The 19,483-nt window shown below is 51.9% G+C and overlaps 7 protein-coding genes across 7 annotated transcripts; 4 read left to right on the forward strand and 3 right to left on the reverse strand.

Moving 5' to 3' along the window:
- Positions 1–365: 365 nt before the first annotated feature.
- J4E82_002333 (uncharacterized protein) lies at positions 366–787 on the forward strand (the record flags this gene model as incomplete). Its single annotated transcript, XM_051728634.1, has 3 exons — positions 366–455; positions 508–585; positions 707–787. The coding sequence occupies 3 exons, from the start codon at positions 366–368 to the stop codon at positions 785–787; spliced, it is 249 nt and encodes an 82-aa protein (XP_051591585.1).
- An 870-nt stretch (positions 788–1,657) lies between these two features.
- J4E82_002334 (uncharacterized protein) lies at positions 1,658–2,941 on the reverse strand (the record flags this gene model as incomplete). Its single annotated transcript, XM_051728635.1, has 3 exons — positions 1,658–1,800; positions 1,851–2,630; positions 2,776–2,941. The coding sequence occupies 3 exons, from the start codon at positions 2,939–2,941 to the stop codon at positions 1,658–1,660; spliced, it is 1,089 nt and encodes a 362-aa protein (XP_051591586.1).
- A 2,457-nt stretch (positions 2,942–5,398) lies between these two features.
- J4E82_002335 (uncharacterized protein) lies at positions 5,399–7,800 on the reverse strand (the record flags this gene model as incomplete). Its single annotated transcript, XM_051728636.1, has 3 exons — positions 5,399–6,012; positions 6,059–7,496; positions 7,555–7,800. The coding sequence occupies 3 exons, from the start codon at positions 7,798–7,800 to the stop codon at positions 5,399–5,401; spliced, it is 2,298 nt and encodes a 765-aa protein (XP_051591587.1).
- Positions 7,801–8,755: 955 nt separating this feature from the next.
- SVF1 (putative cell survival pathways protein) lies at positions 8,756–10,068 on the forward strand (the record flags this gene model as incomplete). Its single annotated transcript, XM_051728637.1, has 4 exons — positions 8,756–8,778; positions 8,865–9,080; positions 9,130–9,554; positions 9,602–10,068. 4 exons carry the CDS (start codon positions 8,756–8,758, stop codon positions 10,066–10,068), a joined length of 1,131 nt encoding a protein of 376 aa, XP_051591588.1.
- Positions 10,069–10,457: 389 nt separating this feature from the next.
- On the forward strand, positions 10,458–11,199 carry J4E82_002337 (uncharacterized protein; the record flags this gene model as incomplete). Its single annotated transcript, XM_051728638.1, has 5 exons — positions 10,458–10,654; positions 10,705–10,752; positions 10,878–10,965; positions 11,016–11,099; positions 11,149–11,199. 5 exons carry the CDS (start codon positions 10,458–10,460, stop codon positions 11,197–11,199), a joined length of 468 nt encoding a protein of 155 aa, XP_051591589.1.
- Positions 11,200–12,811: 1,612 nt separating this feature from the next.
- J4E82_002338 (uncharacterized protein) lies at positions 12,812–17,159 on the forward strand (the record flags this gene model as incomplete). Its single annotated transcript, XM_051728639.1, has 7 exons — positions 12,812–13,087; positions 13,134–13,400; positions 13,452–15,092; positions 15,536–16,358; positions 16,409–16,882; positions 16,940–17,062; positions 17,113–17,159. 7 exons carry the CDS (start codon positions 12,812–12,814, stop codon positions 17,157–17,159), a joined length of 3,651 nt encoding a protein of 1,216 aa, XP_051591590.1.
- Positions 17,160–17,468: 309 nt separating this feature from the next.
- Positions 17,469–19,099, reverse strand: J4E82_002339 (uncharacterized protein; the record flags this gene model as incomplete). The annotated part of the gene is made up of 2 exons (XM_051728640.1): positions 17,469–18,754; positions 18,811–19,099. 2 exons carry the CDS (start codon positions 19,097–19,099, stop codon positions 17,469–17,471), a joined length of 1,575 nt encoding a protein of 524 aa, XP_051591591.1.
- Positions 19,100–19,483: the final 384 nt, after the last annotated feature.

Consider the following 19,483-nt stretch of genomic DNA (forward strand, 5'->3'; position numbering starts at 1 on the left):
TTGAAGTCGTTCAAGAGATCAAATGAAGCTGCGTGTTAGCTATAAAAGATCCTACAACAAGCACGCGAGCTTCCATTTTGTAGCTCTTCTATTGCGCCTGAGCACCAGTGGACCGTCTGCGTCATGATGATGCTGATGTCACAACTATGTTTTGGTGTCAAAGAGACGAGAATTCCGACTTTCCGATGGAGTACCTGAGGGGCAGGAGACGCCAAGAAACTCACGTGCGGAACTCACGTGCGGAAAGCGCGTGTGGAGACGCGACTTTTACCACACGATCTCGCAGCGACGTAAACAAACAGACAACTCCTAAAATTATACGCCTGTGCAATCGAAAAGGCCAAGCATCATATCGAACACCAAAGATGCCAGCAGCCGAGCAGTCATCAGCTGACGCCCGTCGGAAGGCCGCTCGTGAAGTCATCGATATTCTTCATGAAATCGCAACATTGCTAGTATGAAACACTACGCCTGAAGGAAGCGCCTGATACCTAACATTAGCCCTAGAATACTCATCTTGATCGCCAGCAGTTGTCATACTGCGTATCGCTCATCGAAAACGGCGCGAACCCGGAGGCATTAGCGGTACGTACCCAGTACGGCACAGCAAGGTGTAACAGCAGATCGCCTCGCGCGCGGTTCGCACTGTTGCGTTGAAGTCGCGGCCTGCTCTGCGCGACCGCCAGATATACTGACTGTGGCACAGAAAGTCATACTGCAGTTGCGCGAGGAGTATCCAGCGAGTTCAGTTGACGGTGATACAGAGGCTGGTGCAGCCGCGCGTTGAGCCCGAGCAGGTTCGGAGTCCGAAACTGTTCCTGTGCAGCTTTACACGGGCGGTACCGTGCAACCTGTTGCGCAGCTTCACATGCACTTGCAGGCCGATGAAGGAGCGAACAGGAGCAGTCAATCAATAGTGCCTATGGTATCATTTGTCTTGTGTTGAGCTTGGGCCGTTATCATCGTAGCAGCCAACCTACCCAGACATTGGCGCTGGGCTAAGCCATCGTCTCCGGGTCCGCTTGCATGCATCATGCAACCTTGACGGAAAGCCTGGAAAGCCTAATCTCCCCTTGTACATGGAGGGGCAGTAGCGAGCAACGCGGGGCAAATCTACCAACGAACCGGAATCTGACGCCAAGGTGCTGATATCGAAAGGTTATGCACCGTTATCAGTACATGCGGCCTGTTTTCTCACTTGTTCGTGGATCGAGAGGGATGCCGCGATAAGGACAGCCCGGATTACAACCACAAGGTTTGTGGAGGTCGCGCGGAACAGTCGGGTATGCAATGCATATCAGTGAATATTAATCTATTCAGCTTCAGGCGGGACGCAAGTCACCAGGGCAGCGGAGTTGAGCGTTATGCAACTAGTTCTGCTAGATATCGTCATTGTATTCTATCAACAAAGGCCCGTTGTATCGTCTATTATGACTCTGATGTATGGTCTGTATGGTGATGATGACAGGGACTCGATGCCGAAATAGGAACATGAAAAAGCAAGTACAGAAAACTTGATGCTAGCAACGATAACGATCGTTCGGGGTATCATCAACGAGAGGAATGGGGTATCTTCCAAAAGAAACTCATCGCCGCGATAAAGTGAAGACAGAACACCACCTGCTGTCCTAAACAAAATGAAATGTGTAGCATGTGTCTACCTGCTGCCCCAGGTGGGGGAGCTTTGGCGCTGGCGAAAGTTGCCCTTCGCATCTGCAACTTTTTGTAGGGCCTTCTCAGCTTTGGCATCTTGCTTGTTGATGAAGCCATTAAAGACGGCAGGGAGAACGCGCTTGGAGTCTGGTGTACTGTTAGCAGTGGCCTGGGACTATGAGTAGGTGTGCACTTACTGGCATGGTCAGCATCGAAAACAATGCCATCTGCACCTCGCTCTCCCGCAACCTTGACAGCTTCCTCTAGAAGACCTTCGCCAACGCCCTTGCCGCGATACTTCAACTGTACAGTCCAAGCGCGCACAACGGCCTTGCCCCTCCTTCTCCGGCCACGTTTCTTTGCGGCATCATTATCGGCCCAACCCAATACCAAGGATCCAATGACGTCCTCACCCCACTTCACTACGATGAGCCTGTCATCGCCCAGCCACTCCATGTTGATTTCCTCGGCCATGCCAATGTAACCACCAGTCATCCATCGAATAAAGATAAGGAAGGTCATCGAGATACCTCCAATGGTCGTGAGAAGCATCAGTTTGTCCTCGTACCAGCGTAGTGTGAGTTGAGCCGCAATGGCGACAATAGCGAAGTAAGCGGCTAGCGAAATGGGGTGAAACAGCATGACCTTGCTTGCGACCTGACGTTGTTGTGCGACCGAATCTGCTACCAAGCGCAAGCCCTCAATGCGATCATCCTCTGTCTCGGCAGTGTAGGTGGAGAGTTGCGGCAGCTCGTCTGTGGGCGGCTTAGCCGGTGCGTTTGCTTCGGCCGTCGACATGGCTTGAGACTCGGCAGGCGAGGGGTACGGGTTGTACTGCGCGGGTAATGTTGAGTAGGATAGCGACGTGGAAGGAACCTCTTGGCAGAAGTTGTTCAATCGAAACGACGTAGGTGTTGGCAACGGCGAGGGCAGATCAGGATCAATTCTGAGATTTGCGCTCAGCGACGTTAAGAATGCTGTTGTTCGCGCGTTAGCTCGTATTCGTACCCAAGTATCTCGCGCGTCTATGTTGCTGCATGGTTGACATCACAACCCCAGTCGCGGCAACCGAGCACACGACCATCAACACTCCCGGAGAAAATAAAATAAAACCAAACATACCAGCACTTGTCCTAAATCCCGGTAAAGACGGTATGGCAGGAATGGCCTTTTCAATTCCGGAGTAATGGTTTACAACAACCGTATCCTGACCCAAAAAGTGTTGTCTTGGAAAGGCATGGGGACCAGGCGGGACCTTGAGATGACTTGGGGGAAGTTGGCGACGCATCCTTCTTATAAAACAATCCGAGGCTCGATGCTTTCCGAAATTCGATTACATATACAAGCGTATGTCAAACACGTGGGCGGACCAGCCAGGAAAGGGAAGACAGAGTAATTAAATGAAGTAAGGTGGGAAGCACGTCGGGGACTGTGGTACGTAGATGTGGAAAGGTTAGAGGCTAGAAGCAGAGCCAGACAACCGCAAAAAATCCAGATCGCGAACAAGTGGGAAAACGTGCGTTAAAGTATTGGCTTACAAGCCAAGACAACTATAACACAGATCCTTTCACTACACGATTTTCCCGCGTCAACGGGGTCTTCTTTCGCACGAAGCGGGTCCAACACAAACGCACAAGCCATGTCATGGTACGTTCCGTGCATTCCTTGGTTGCGTACGTGCGGGTGGGAGCGAAGCGCAGGAGTCGAGGCGCTGCCCGGCTGCGACGACGATCTTCACAGGCCCACCCTGAGCTCACTCTTGGACCCCTTGTCTGCGCTGCTTCAGCTGCAAAGACAAGTGCCTGCGACGGCTATTGGCTGGGGGCTGCAATAGAGATAAGACGCTTGAGGGCCAACAACAGCTCTGCATCCAAACAGATCTGGATCATGGGATGCATTCATCGGCGAGAGCGGTGTGGCGGGGGTTGGATATGGATAGTCTGCGGATCCGTGTTGCTGCGCGTGTGAGTCTTTGTGTTGGTTTTTGATGGAGGTGTGGTTGTTTCTATTTTTCTAGCTCGAGTTTGTACAAGCGGCTATCCAGAAAACGGCAGACATGCAAAATACGGCCTCTGCGAAGAAGCTTGTTCTTTTTGTGTGGTCGCACGGCCAAAAGAGATACACCATCTTTTGTTTTGATGGCACGTTGCTACAGGCCACGGCGAACATCTCTAGGGTGCGCTTTGGCAAATACGATAGTCGTTGGAGCTAATGTGCTTTTTCGGACCATGCTTATTCCAATTCATGTAGTACTATCCTCTCGCCCTAGATCATATCTACCATCTGCAATTCGCTTGATACTTAACATCTGTCATGATGACAGCCGTCACTCCATCTTCGTCATGCGACTCCCGCGCCTGGGCTCGCTTGCGCTTACCCTTCACAACCCCTCCAACCCGCTCTTGGCCACTCGTGCATCAATCTCAAACGCCGCCCTCCGCGTCAAAGCGGACAGGCTGAGACTGCGCAGGCATGCGTCTTGTATTACCGTAGTTCGTTTCACGTTCGTTTGCCCAGGCCTTGCATAGCACCCCCTGCTTTCGATTGACGATACAAATGGACCCACTTTGCTTGCTTGCGCGTTGCGTGCTGGACGCCGAACGGGCGTTTGTCAAGATCGAGTATCGTGATACAGGCGTGGGATGCGCACGTTGTCTACACTAAAGGCGTGCTTTCTGCATATCTCGTCTCTTCACAAACACCACCCACTCGCCAGCAGAATGCCAGCCTCCCCGGTCCACTACTGGCAAGTATCGCGACTTAGTGCGATAAGCGCTTCCTCGTGATGAGGTCTCGAGGTGTTACTAACATACACTTCTCCAACCAACAGCCCTCAACTCCACAATTCAGCTTTCAAAATCCGGCCTAGATCCCTCTACAAAACTCCCGCATATCGCGCATCATATCCTACCTGCCAGCCAACCACATTGTATACATTATCCTTTGGTCCCCGGCTTGGCCTAACAATGCTGCGATCTGACGTGTGTGCTCTCCACATCTGGTCATCTACTCCACATCAGTCATCCAGTTGCAGCCTCAGATCACTTCGCCTGAGGCATTGCATGCATGCGTTGCGTAAACACGCGTCGCCTTCTCCACAGGGTAAGAGTAAGCCCGTTGGACAATGGAGAACAAAGGCTTGTTTGACGTTAACATGCGGACGATCCTACAGACAGCGTGAACCGTGTGTTCGAAACGAGCAACGGGCGATGCGCACGTTTCGGGCTCGTCAGGTAAGTTGTACTTGTTTCGAAGTGTCAGGATCACCGCACGATAGGCGAAAACGAAGGCTGGGGAAAAGAAATCCGGTCGGCCAAATACAGATATTACACAAGCATTGTGTAGGTCGCTGTCCGACGTAGATGAGCTGCAGACAGCTCGTCATCGCGATCCGCACATCAGCACTAGGAATTAAAACGTGGGGAAAGCGCGTCGATCCTTTTATGCATTTTCCATCAAGGCATACAGCTATTTACATACGCCAAACTCCATCATGGCTGCTGGCTCGTAGTTTCCATATACTAGGTTTCGTCAATCTTTCTTGTTGACATGACAACATTCACAGTATTAAACAAAAAGGCGTACGAAACGCGCGATAGTCAAAGAGGAGAAGAACCGCCTTTCTAATCGGGCCGGAACACCATACGTCATGCGAACAAGAAAAGTCTGTAAACACCCGCCTGCTAATCGTCCAAACGCCAATATGGAAAAATAACAAGACCCTCATCAGGTTCATGGTCCAAGCTCACTTCTTTTGTTGCGTGTTTGGAGCGGAGGCGACGCCAGCGCCTGGCTCCAGAGTATGGTCGTGGTTGTCACATCGGAGCACTCGTCCACCCTCTTCTTGCGTGCACACTGCACTACCAGTGACCCACTTGTCTTCGAGGATCTCGTCAAGAGTTGCGCGTTTCTTCGGATCAATTTCTAGCATTCGGCCGATGATGTGCCTGCTCTCTCTCGGTAGCAGACGGAGAAGGCGCCACGGGCCTTTGATCACTTGAGGCGGTTGCTGACTAGTCGACGATGTTGAAGCGCGATTGTCGGCCGAAGAATGCTCTGAAGTTTGGTTACGAGATGCAGGCTCTGATTGTGACCCTGACTGACGGCGATCGTCACCGGCGCTGCTCTGGAGGTCAGTGGCCGACTTCGAGGGGCCAGTAATCGATCTCGGTCCATCGTTAGGAGGCGAGACGAAGAGCTTATACGAGTTGTCGGAGACGCGTGGGGCTTTCCACGGGAATCGACGGAGCGTCATACAGCAAAACATGATAGCAAGAGACCAGATGTCGGTCGGTTGCGGATCGTATTTGGAAAGGTCGTACACTTCTGGAGCGAGGTACGGATCTGATCCAACGATACCTGGAGGGATTAGAACAAGCTTCCAAAGACGACATAGTAGACTTACCACTTGCAAGGACAATCTCGTCCTCGAAAGGATACTTGAAGACAGCAGCACTTCCGAAGTCGATAATCTTCATGATTCCGTGCTCGTTGACGACGACATTGTCTAGCTTTAGATCTCGATGTGCCAAGCCCATGCTGTGAAGGTACGTAACTCCGTTGAGGATTTGTAGGGTACAGCAAGTGACCTCTTCGCGGCTCATCTTTCCCGTCATCACTATAGCGAAAAGGTCGAAAGGTGCGTATTCCATCACAACGAAGTAAGCGCCCTTTTCGTTCACCAGATCCATGGTCTCGATGATGTTTCCGTGGTGCAGCGTCGAACCTATACAGAACTCGGCAGTCACCTTCTTGTTGTAGTCTTTTTCAGACTCGTACGAATGCCTGTTCCGGAACTGCTTTACAGCGAATGTGGTGCCGTCGCTACTACGCTTCATGAGTCGAACAGAGCCACCAGCACCTGAACCCAGCACTTTTCCAAACTTCCCGTACTTGCTCTGGAGGCCGTGGTCGTCGGCGAAAGGTACGCTCATCGCCCCGTTTGTGATGGGTGGTGTCATGGTCCCTGACTTGTTCGACTTGATCTTTTGGCTTTTGATAGACGGCGCAGGCGACTCTTTCCGCTTCTCCTTCTCTTTGTCCTTGTCCTTCTTGTGTCCAATCTTGAAGAAGCGCTTGAGTTCAGACATGGATCCGTGGTTGTGTTTGCCTATTTGTGATTTGCTGTCCTCCACGTCAGGGTGAGCTTTCGTCTTTTTTCCAAATATGCTCGTTCTCTTGCTCTCCTCTTTGTCAGAGTCGGTTCCCCTGGAGCGTGGTAGTTGATATGTGGATGACGCTGCTGAATTACGCCCATCGCGGCCACCGTAAATGTATCGGGCTTCGAGCGAATCCAGATTCCTCGATTGCGCTGCGCGTTTGGAGCGGGCATAGGTATCGTCTCTATCTCCCTGTGGTGTAAATGGCCGGGAGCCAGATGCCGGGGTCGACGTTCCAGGCGTTCGCTCTCCACCGGATCCAGCCGGACTAGCATCCCGGGAGGCCGGGTTTGAGTCACCAGCAGGGCCCATTGTGAAGGCAGGACCGCGTCTTGGGTGCGGCTGTACCACGCCGGACAGATCTGACGAGGGTCGAGGGGATTGTGGTGCGGTTTTGGGAGAGCCAGGAACAGGCAGTGAAGATTGGCTATCGTTTGGATTTTGCACAGATGAGTCCATGGACGTTGGCGGAGCTTCATGCGGGGGTGAGACCTGGGGTGTCATCATAGCGGGATCACTCGGGCGCTTTCTGTGTCCCTCTGTGTTAGCTCTCTCTTCTCGAGACGACGTGCCTGCTGGTGTCAAGGGTGGAGAGTGCATGGCGGATGCAGGTGACCCCGGAATGGAAGAACGGTGTCCTGAGTGTGCTGAAGCTGTTCGTGAGGCTGGAGAGGGAGAAGGTGCCTTGGGAAGGTTAGCGGAGTGTTGATAGGCCATGGGCTAGTTCATGAGGCTTGCTTACTCGAGAGGGCGGAAGTGAGACAGGTTCGAAGGAGAAGTTTTCCATGCGCTTGGCCTGCATCCGTGACTTTTGGAGCGTGGACGACAGATTACGTAGCTCTTCCTCAGCTTGAGGGCTCAATGGGCCATCGTTGGGTGCCTTGTCGGTGCCCGTGAGCTCCGCGACATCCCTCACGGCCTCTTCTGGTTCAATTTCCTGGGTGACATCGCTGAAGCGGACGGACTGCGCAGGGGGCGTCTCCGTCATGGTGGGTGATGGTTGTTGGGTGTGAGTGTGAGGTGAATGTTCTGTCATAGAGGGTCAGCTCCCCTAGCCCAGGCCATGACGAAAGACGCAGATGTCTAGGTCGGATAGCTCTAGCTTACTTGAGTGGATTCGTGATGCGCGTCGCCCAGAGCTCCGTCACAGCGCCCTTGCAGCTCGGATCTAGGGTCCAGATGGGCACGCGGAAAAGGCGGAAAAGATGACGATAGCAATGCGCGCAGTGGTGATGCCGGAGAGGGAGGAACCAGATGCAATGCTCGAGTCGTGTGCCTGACTACAAAGCATCGAGAATCGTCATCGGAGACTAGAGTAAAGAAGCCCCGCGCTAGTCGGCGATTGCGTGCAACCAATTCGCCCGTAAAACCGCGGATGTGCGGAATCTGGAAGGGGCCTGCTGCTGCTGGGGGATTGGTCCTATGTATATGCGAGAGAAGACAGCAGGTCGGCGTCGGGCGTGAACAGCGACAAGAAATTGATCTTCGGAGGGGTTGACGATACTCCATAGGTGCTACCTCGAAAGGCACAGGGCGCGCGGGTTGCCCAATTCGTTCAACATCGGGAAGCTACGGCTAAGCCTCTCCCATGCACCGCCGCCTCAACTCCCATGTCGGCAGCGTCTTTGGCATCTTCAACGAACACGCCAAAGATCCTCCCCAAGCACCGAGGTCCCTCAGACCCCGACAGCACCATCTCGTGATACCCCCGCAGCATATCAACGCCCACCAAGTGTCCCGACCGTCTGTTCTGACGTCGCCCTTGGACGTCGCTGTACCTACCTGCTCCCGGCCGTGCTCTCGTCACCCCGAAAATTTCAGATCCAGACCTGTTGAACAGAACCTTTCCAGAGTTTTTTCTGCCCTCCTCCAATCAAACCTCGTGACCGCCTTTACCTACGCACCTCTGTTATTTTTGGATAGTGCCCCGACCTGCCCTCAACATGTTCAGCTGGGCCAAGTCAACGTGAGTGCTACCCTCGCCCCCACACGTGCCTGCGCGACCGTGGCGTACACCGTGTAGTCGTAGAGGACGCGTACTTACAAATGTAGACTAGCCGCGGTTGCCGGCACCCAGGAGCCCGAATACGGCCCCGATGCCATCCAGCCCGTGGGCAAGAAGGGTGGTGAGCCCGCCTACACGGAGCTGACCAAGAAGGACCTCAAGTGGGTGACGCTCGACTACACCAACGTCGAGACCCAGACCTTCTACCTCTTCACCGATGCCGGCCACAAGGGCTTCCTGCAGGTCATCTACAACAACGTCGCGTGAGTGCCCTCTGCCTGTCTAGACGACCACAGTACTTACAGCTTGCAGCGGCCTACGAGTGACCGTGCAGTTCAACTGCAAGCTCTTTTACCCCAACAGCGAGAAGCCTTTCCTATGGGCAAGTGACCCCGTTTCAAACTACGGCTTCGACGAGGACCAGCATTCCTTCTACGCCGACGGCGTCTCAATCGAACTCTCCGAAGATGGCAACGCGTACACCATCAAGGCGGCTGTGAACGACAACAGCATGGTCAACGTCAAGTTCACCAGGACTGCTCCCGGCTTCATGGGCGGAAAGGACGGCACAACCAATTACGGCACCGATCCGAAGGCGCCGTGGGGCTTCATGCACCACCACTTCTGGCCGCGATGCAGCGTTGAGGGTACCATCATCACCAAGGAGGGAGAGGTCGACGTCAAGGGTCGCGGCATGTTGAGCCATGCTGTCCAAGGAATGAAGCCACATCACGCTGGTAAGCATCTTGTCAAGTATGCAAACGCTTCCGACTAACATACATAGCTGCGCGATGGAACTTCGTCAACTTCCAATCACCATCATACTCTGCCATCCTCATGGAGTTCACCACTCCCGCTTCTTACGCATCGACTGTAGTCCGAGTCGCCGGAATTGCAACCGATGACAAACTTCTTTTCGCCAACACCGAAGGCGACGTGAAGCACACCGAGACCAAGCAAGACGAGACCGGCTGGCCGGAGCCCACCTCGGCGAGCTACCACTGGGTGGGAAAGACCGAGGATGGCAAGGAAGTCACTGCAGACCTTTCTGGTGCTCTGGGAAAGACCATCGACCGTGTCGATGTTATGGCTGAAGTGCCAGGTTTCATCAAGACCATCGTCGCAAGCGCAGCTGGCACAAAGCCGTACATCTACCAATATGCGCCCAAGATGACCATCAAGGTCAAGGTTGGCGATGAGGTCAAAGAAGAGGAGGGTACTCTGTTTACTGAGGCGACATTCATTTCGTAGAGATGGTCTCAAGGTTGGATACAAGGACCCTACGATCACGTATACCCTAGTATTAATAATGCATCAGGGCTAGCACCTGGAACCTAATGAGTAACGTTTGCCGCGCACAGGATGCATGATGTTTAGCGACTTTGTGCAGATAAACATGGCCGCCACTGTCTATGATACTTCACCGCTAAAGTTTGACCTAATCTCACCTCGCGTTTGTTGTCGACAAGAGAAGATAGTACCCCGCTGCGATACCCCGCGTCCCTTCACCGCACCCACTCTCACCTGATAACGCGGACGCGTCTCAGCGCGTGGCGTTGCGGCCCGTGCCCAAGCCACACCAACACAGTGCTTCCGTCATCGCTCGTTCTACCTGAGCATAACACCATTAATGCAGCAGCATGGTTAACGAAAGGCCCAGGCAGTTTGGCGGTCCATCCCGCTACGCGTCAGCACCTCGGCCGCAAGCAACAGGAACAACTGTTTCTACGTCACCAGCTGCTTCCAGAGCGGCAAGACTGGGGCTCGGGCTGGGTAAGGGCGCCGGCGGTATAGGGAAAGGAAATGGGTTAGGAAAAGGCGGACTTAAGCGTCACACGTGAGCTCACAGCTCATGCCCTAGATGATGCAAGGGCTGACATGTTGAAGGAAAATTCGGAAAGACAACATATACGGTATTTCGAAGAACGATATACGGTAAGTGGCCCCGGGTCACCGTCAGCAAGAGCGTGGGCAGTCTCGTTGCAGTATGCTGTTGCGTTTGAACACCGCGAAACCCGTGCGGTTACTTTGATTGACTTGTTCACTAACTTACACCTTAGCCGGCTAGCTCGCCGTGGCGGAGTGAAGCGCATTTCGGCAACAACATATGACGATATCCGTCAAGCTCTCAAGGAGAGGCTGCACCAGGTCAGTTGATCTGTACGAGTAGCTGCATACAGACACTAACGGACTATCAGATATTGAAAGATGTATGCGCCATCTTGGACTCAAGTGGGCGCCAAACTGTCACGGTCACTGATATCGTCTTCACCCTTCGACGAGTAAGTTTATGTTCCAGAGCTTGATTGTTGCCATTAATGATTTTTATAGCTTGGTACGCCCCTCTACGGTTTCGAGCCCGCTTTCCTCAATGTTCGCTGAGTGCATATTGTCCATAAGCACACTGTGCGGTGGCAGGACAAAGGACAAGTTCTATATTCAGGAATAGGCGCTTCCCTTCCTTACTAGCGATGATACCCAAATGATAACTTGCATATCCAACAACCATGTCCGTCAATTACCACTTTTGAATAGCCTTCTTCACTGACTCCATCTGCTCGTCCCAGTTTTCTTCGTTTGCCTCTTCGTCCCAGCGTGTCTTATACCATCGGTCCAACGCCTCCAACCACTTCATGACATCCCCTCGCATCATCGCCGCCCCGCATTTATTTCTCTTCCATGCCTTTTCCACACATCCCATCGTTAGCACCATAGCATGATGGTTGAGAAACCATTTTAACACCGCCTGCTCTTGTAGACCCGGCAACCCAAAAGGATTATGGAATGGCGACTGCTCAAATGTGTAAGCCCACCTGATATCTTTTTGTGGCGATCTCGAACACCAAAGGAACCACGAAGCTAGCCGGCAGAACACAAGAAAATGGGATTTATGTAGGTCAGAGGGTACTGTGTAAATATTTCCAAAGGGCTGGCATGCTTTCCAGTGATCTTGCATGTATCCATCAATCAACCAGCCTTTGGGTGGATATGTGAAGGTATTCTTTACGCTCGGTAAGACGTTAATTTCTAAATGTCGGTTCCGGGATAACAGCAGAGCGCGATGCTGTTTTGGTAGTTCATCCAGCCATTTCATAACAGGATAGAAGTTGAGGTTCCGGACTGTAAACTTGAAGGCTGTGCTGGTGTAGTAGTCGTATGCCGCCTCTATCCTGATCGCACGGCAGATGTGGAGTAGGGGAGGTGGCCGTTGTTGTCCGTGTTTGAGGATTGCGGGCCAGGAATCAGAGATGTGATGTGTCGTTGGTAAGACAAACGTGTATACTAGGCTGCGTAGTTCGGATGGAAGATCTGCTAAGAGGCATGGCTTGGAGACATCTTTGGGTTTGATAGGGTAGAGATCGCGATTGTAGATGAGCTGGTCTCTTGCCCGAGGTGTAAGAAGAGATGGTCGTTTGAGGGTTTTCTTCGGAGTCAGAGGGGTTTGAGCGCGCTTTTCAGGTGTGGTGGAGATCTTTGCACTGTATGGCGAAGATTTCGTCGGTTCTGCTGTGGTATGGATAGTGCTCGATGATCTCGGGCTGGCTCTAGAGGCAGACGAGGTTGTGGCGCGAGCGTATGATGGGGTCGACATCACTGCAATGTTTTTCCGTGTAACCTTGAAAAGAGACGAAGCAGTAGTCGGATCCTGAGATATCACGTAGAAGCAGTTGCCACCTGGATGTGCCGCTTACACGCCCTGCTGCATCCAACTCTTTTCTCTACGCTATTTTGCCTTAAATTGCATCGAGCTGATTGTTGCTAGAAGTGTTATCTCGGGCGTACTCCTTCATCTCCTCAAAGCTTTGGATTTTGATGAATGATGACGCGTGATGAGGCTGAAGATGTGACGTTGGGAGAGGTGCCTGGCCACGTGAGAGCGCGAAAGTGGGGCATTTCATCCATCGCGCTTCCCGTCTGCCCACACCTCCGTCATGCATCACTCACCAGCGTCACCCTAAACTATTATTCCGAATGCGCAGTTCGGTTTGCAAAAATGACGGATGAAATGGAGCTTACGCCGCAGTCGCCACGTGGAACAAAGAGGAAAGGCGATGATAGTCTTCCACTTCCTGCTCCACGCAGGATCAAGGCGCTTTCGCAAGACGTCGTTAACAAAATCGCAGCCGGAGAGATCATTGTCGCGCCGGTGAACGCGTTGAAAGAGTTGATTGAGAATGCTGTGGACGCAGGATCAACAGCATTGGAAGTTCTGGTCAAAGATGGCGGTCTCAAGTTGCTACAGATTACTGACAATGGACACGGCATCGATGTATGTGTAATCCCTCTCAGCATCATCATATACTGATATCTCCTAGAAAGAGGACTTGCCAATATTGTGCGAACGCTTCACGACTTCCAAACTCAAAGCCTTCGAAGATCTGACCTCCATTGGCACGTATGGCTTTCGTGGCGAGGCGCTGGCGAGCATTAGCCACATTGCTCATCTCAAAGTCACTACGAGGACGAAAGAGTCAAGTTGTGCGTGGGAAGCTCACTTTGCCGATGGCAAGCTTTCAAGCGCGAAGCCTGGCCAGAGCGCAGAGCCCAAGCCCAAGGCCGGCCGACAGGGCACAATCATCACGGTATGCTCTTCTCAATTTGTGCCAATTGTGGTTGTAGCTCATGAAGTGTAGGTGGAAGACATGTTCTACAATGTTCCCTCACGGCGCCGAGCTTTCCGCTCCGCCAGCGAAGAGTATGCAAAGATTCTCGAGCTTGTCGGAAAGTATGCTGTTCACTGCGCAGGTGTTGGTTTCTCCTGTAGGAAGGCGGGCGAAAACAGCGCAGGTGTAACAGTACCTGCTTCTGCTACTGTTAAAGATCGAATCCGGCAGATCCATGGCAGCGCTGTTGCGAACGAATTGCTATCCCTAAACGTCGAAGACGACCGCTGGGGCTTCAAGTGTAACGGTTGGGTCAGTAACGCAAACCACACGATCAAACGGACGCAGATGCTACTCTTCATCAACCACCGATCGGTAGAGTCATCGGTGATCAAAAAGAGTGTCGAGCAGACTTATGCCACTTTCCTACCAAAAGGAGCACATGCATTCTTCTATCTGAGTCTCGAAATCGAGCCTCAACGAGTCGATGTGAATGTGCATCCTACCAAGCGCGAGGTTCATTTTCTGAATGAAGACGAAATCATAGCTGTCATATGCGACTCAATCCGCGAAAGCTTGAGCAAGGTGGACACAAGCCGATCGTTCATGACTCAGTCGTTGCTTTCAAATCCCAAAGTCCCCTTCGCAACGCCCATGAAACAGATTATACCTTCGGTTCCTGCGACAGCTGATGCATCTGATCGCAGCGGCTCAAAGGCGCCGCAAACAGCGACCAAGAAACGAAATGATAATCACCTTGTCCGCACAGATGCCTCAGCACGCAAGATTACGTCGATGTTGCAGCCGCAGAAATCAGTCGAAGAGATTGCAATGGATGAAGAAGAAATGGAATACGAGCTCGCAGAAAAGGAACCAATAGCTTGTCGTCTCACGTCCGTCAAAGACCTTCGCGCAGAGGTTCGAGATGCCATGCACAACGAGCTTACGGATATTATCTCGACGCATACATTTGTTGGTATTGTTGACGAGCAGAAGCGTATAGCAGCCATACAAGGCGGCGTCAAGCTATTTCTCGTCGACTATGGCATGCTCTGCAACGAGTATTTCTACCAAGTTGGTCTCACAGATTTTGCCAATTACGGATCAATCCGCTTCAATCCGCCTTTATCACTACATGACCTGCTCAAGGTTGCCGCAGAACAAGAGAAGACCAATGCAGGCGACGCGGCGGACGAGGTAGACTGGGATGAGGTTGTCGAGGTTGTCAAGGAGCAGTTGATCAGTAAGGCAGCGCTGCTAGGCGAATACTTCTCTATGGAGATCACCCCAGAAGGCGACCTTTGCTCTATTCCGTTGCTGATGAAGGACTACACTCCTTCTATAGCCAAACTTCCTCAATTCCTGCTACGTCTCGGACCACATGTTAACTGGAATGAGGAGAAGGGATGCTTCCAAACATTGCTGCGAGAGATTGCGTCCTTCTACGTACCTGAAAGTCTGCCTCTGCCGCCATCCGCACAGAAGAGCGATGACAGCAAAGACAAGGGCACAGTTGCTGATGAAGACATCGAGATTGCTATAAGGCGGAAGAAGCTACTGCGGGCAATCGAATACACCATATTTCCGGCGTGTAAGGCTAGACTAGTGGGCACGAAAGGGCTACTCAATGGGGGTGTGATGGAGGTCGCAAACCTAAAAGGTCTATACCGAGTATTTGAGCGATGCTGATGCGATGAAATCAATTCCCAACATGATAGCTATGCACGGGCATGGAATTCATTAATTAACGATATTCCCGGACGATCAATACAAAACTAATATCAAATCTAGACACTCTTCTCGTTGCCGCGGAGCTAAGTGTTGGAGCTAGGATCTCGCGGCTGCAAACGTCACCATAACGCTCCGATCTAAAACTCGCTAACACGTCATAGATATCCGTACCATCGAGCAAACAGCCCTTAGAGGAAATAACCGTAACAACAAATAAAACCAAATGGCCGCCATGCATTCTCCAGGTGCAGCAAGCTTTTTAAGCGACGAATTGTGGTCCATCTCCCCTGGGATACTTGCACCTCATCCTTTTACTTCGATATACCATGTCGCAACTAATTAATCGCATTCGCCTACCACGCGCATTTCGCCCTCCGGCCCAGATCAACGCAGAAGAAGGCACAAATGGACATCCAGAAACGAATCGTGGGAAAACGGCGCCCAAGGAAGCTGAGGATGGCAAAGAGAAATCGCAACAGTCTGACATGCAACCCGTGGGGTTCTGGCATCCCGATCTTCGACAAGTTCGAAATCGCGCTGTCGTAAAGTGGATCATCACGACGGCCTTCTTGATGGCATTCATTTTGGCTGTGCTATCGCTGTACTGGGCTGTGTTCTTCAAGGTCGAGAATAGGTTAAGCCATTTGCTGGTTTACGTTGTGGATATGGATGGAGCGGCGCCTTATGACAACACCGGGAACGCGCCCTTCGTTGGACCGACTATCACGCAACTTGTACAACAGCAGTTGAGCAGCGGCCAGCCGACGCTGGGATGGGGCGTCCGGCCTGGTTCAGACTTCAACAACGACCCGATACAAGTCCGACAGGCAGTCTACAATTGGGATGCCTGGGCTGCTATTATCATCAACCCTAACGCGAGCGCGCTATTGTACTCCGCTATCGCCAACGGCAACGCAAGTTACGATCCTCTGGGAGCGTGTCAGTTGATCTACCAAGATGCGAGAGATGATACCAACTGGTTTGATTTCATGTTTCCCATCATCAGTCAGTTCATGACCCAGGCACAAAGTATGGTCGGACAGCAATGGGCACAGATGGCGATGCAGCGTGCGAGCGATCCAGCAGTGCTTTCAAATATCCAAAACGCGCCCCAAGCCATCAACCCAGCGATTGGCTTCTCCGAGTTCAACCTGCGGCCTTTCTATCCGTACACTGGTATCCCTGCCGTATCCATCGGACTCATTTGTAAGTTTGCCCGTACTCTCCACCCATAAATTGGCTAATCCCGATTATAGATCTTATCATTATATCGTTCTTTAGCTTCTCCTTCTATATGCCCATTCACATGCAATACCTCAAGCCCGAAAACCACCCACCGCTCAAGTTTCCCCAGCTCATCATCTGGCGCTGGTGCGCTACGATATCCGCCTACTTTATGCTCTCCCTTGCCTACTCATTTGTCTCGATGGCTTTCCAGATCAACTTCTGGCACACAAACTCCATCACCAGCGAAACACAAGTCACAAACATGATGGAGGGTAACCCAGTCGCTTATGGAAGTGGAACCTTTGTGGTATACTGGATGCTCAACTTCTTTGGCATGATTGCGCTGGGATTGGCGTGTGAGAATGTGGCAATGGTAGTGGGTATGCCGTGGATGGGTCTGTTCTTGATCTTCTGGGTCATCACCAACGTGTCCACTTCTTTCTACGACATTGAGATTGCGCCTGGATTTTACCGATGGGGATATGCTTGGCCTCTACATTCGAGTAAGCAATACCACTCACGACATGCCAGCGATGTCAGCTGCTAACATTTCATTGTAGTTGTCGAAGGGAGTCGGTCGATATTGTTCGATTTACACTCAAGAATAGGTCTGGACTTTGGTATTCTAATCGCCTGGGGTGCTGTAAATACGCTGTTCTTCCCGCTCTGTTGTTGGTTCATGAGTAAGTTCTTGTGGCATATGAAGTTGCTTTTATATACTAATGTTAAGCAGGATGGAAGACACAGCATAACATCCATGAGTACTGGCCTCTGGACTAAACCGGATACGCCTCCCTAGTACATAGGATGTGTCCTTGCAGCTTTCTGGTTAGAGAATAAAATATTAATACTGATCCTTGAGTTATCTTTACTTTGCTGGCTGAAGTGCTTGTCCGTCTGCACACGTCTATATTGCAACATACATGAATATTTAGTAGGAAGAATGTCATTGTAGTATAACGAGGGTATCTAATCTTCATGTTCATGGTCGGACCGGAAAAACTCCACGCTGTTCAAAGGTCGTATATCAGTCATAATTCATAACTCATCTCTCGCTTCATGGTTGCGTCGTCTTGACTGCAGCATCTTTCAAAGGCCCATGAATACTTTCCTCGCTCTGGCGGCCTGCAGGAATGCTCCGTAGCTCCATGTCAGGTCCTCAGCGCCCCTCATATAACCTGTCACACGATCGAACTGCTCACTCATGCTACCCTCAGCATCAACGTGCGTCTTGATGACCTCGAGAAACTGATCGCCCGTGGTGTGCAATCGCTCAATAACGGAATGAAAGAGTGCATCAGACGGGCCGAATGTGCCAACATCAACGTCAAGAGATGATGTTGCAAGGAGGGCCTCGAAGAAAGGCAGACCGGTGCCAGAGATGGTCAAATTGCCAGCAACTGAGAGGTGTGATGCGGTACGGTAAAGAACCTCGGCAGCCGACGATGTGCACAGAAACCAAGGGTTACCACCGCGGTTAGAGGTGCCATATCCGTCATATACATCTTCCGGATAACGCCCAATACCGGTTCCTTCGAATGAGTTTTCTTCCACGTCATCCTGGTCCTCGTCCGATGGATTGCTGTTGATGGGGAACCGATCGCGTTGGTCACGGGCAAGGGCAAGAAGCGAAACGAGAATCTCGTCAGACCAAGGTGGGTATGCAGAGTCGCCTTCGAAATCGTCTGCAGGCAGAGCATGAAGAGAGCCAAGGAGCAATGCGCAATCCAGTCCACTCCTTTTGCTCGACAACGTCTCCACAAGGTGATTTTTCTGAGCATCCCAGAACTTGCCGAGGAAACTCTCGATGTGATCAGCCTGCTCTTTGTACCATTGCGCTGCACCCATATCTCCAAATGTTCTTGCAAGATCGCTACCTTCCTTCAAACTTCTTGCGCTGACCATTAGGTTAAAGAAGTGCAGGCCCTCGACTTCCTCCCAAAGATCGAAACTTGACTGGTTCCAGAAGTGACTGACGTATTCCAAGTCGGCTTTGATGACGCTACGCGGCGGCATCTCTGCAGTGTAGTATGGTCCGAAGAAATCCTCAGATGACTCTGAACTCCAGAGTGAGGGGTGTGAGGCATTGTATTCACGCAGATAGTGCATAAGCGTCAAGGCCCGTAGCGCTGGGCCGTCACGCTGAGGCCGTCCCCAGGAGCCAGTAAATGGTGTGCCATCGACGTGGAACTTAGGTTCACCCAATCCAGAGAGATCGTCAAATGTGCCTGAAGGGTTCGAGGTGTGCTGAATGTCGCTCGAGAGAGAAGTATATGCGCCGAGGATAGAAGACAACGCGGAACCGCGAGAAGAGGATGGGCCGTCTGCATAAACGTCTACGAGGGTGTTCATAGTTATGGCAGCATCGCGAACCCCTGTTAGATGCACGTTGGTGATTGATTGATAGCAAGCACAGGTTTGCGAAACTCACATTGGAACCAGTAATCTGGACTCTCTTGACTCGGACTCGCAATGACCGTGCCATCCGCTACACCCTTCCCTTGGACATTACTACCGCCAGGTGCGATGTTTGCCAGGAGTTTGTCTAGTGCTATACGTCCTTCCTTCTCGATCCACGCATCGAGTGAATCTTGTAACGGCTGCTGCAGTGCCTGGGTGTGACTGGCGCCAACAAAATCGCCGAGGCGAGGAACGTGTGGTATCGAGAAGGCATGGCTACGGTGGAGGAAGCCTGCGAGGAGAAGTACGTGAGGTAGCATGACTGAATAGGGCCGATGGACTAGGACACTGAAAGAAGTGTAGTGTAGTATAATTAGCAGCTCATAACTAGCGCAGGATGAAGCAGAAAGCAGAGGAAGAAGCAAAGCAAAAGACCTCGTGAAGCCTAGGGGTTAGTAGTGGATCAAAGAGGCTCAAGAGCCACCCATGGCCCCCCGGACTTTCAGGTATCCATGCTTTCAACTTCCGCGGTCATCCTTCTCATCGGCCATGGTTCTCGATCACGATGATGACGATGAGTCGCGTGCCAACGTTAGCGGAGCGCGTGGACGAGTAGGAGGCGGTGGACGTGGTCGCGCGGGCGGTCAATTGTCTTGTTTGACCTGGCGGGTGATGTGTAAAAAGCCACGCGAGCCGACGCCAAC

Source organism: Alternaria postmessia, assembly GCF_024291825.1.
Source record: "Alternaria postmessia strain BMP 2775 chromosome Unknown scaffold_9, whole genome shotgun sequence".
Lineage (NCBI taxonomy): Eukaryota > Fungi > Ascomycota > Dothideomycetes > Pleosporales > Pleosporaceae > Alternaria > Alternaria postmessia.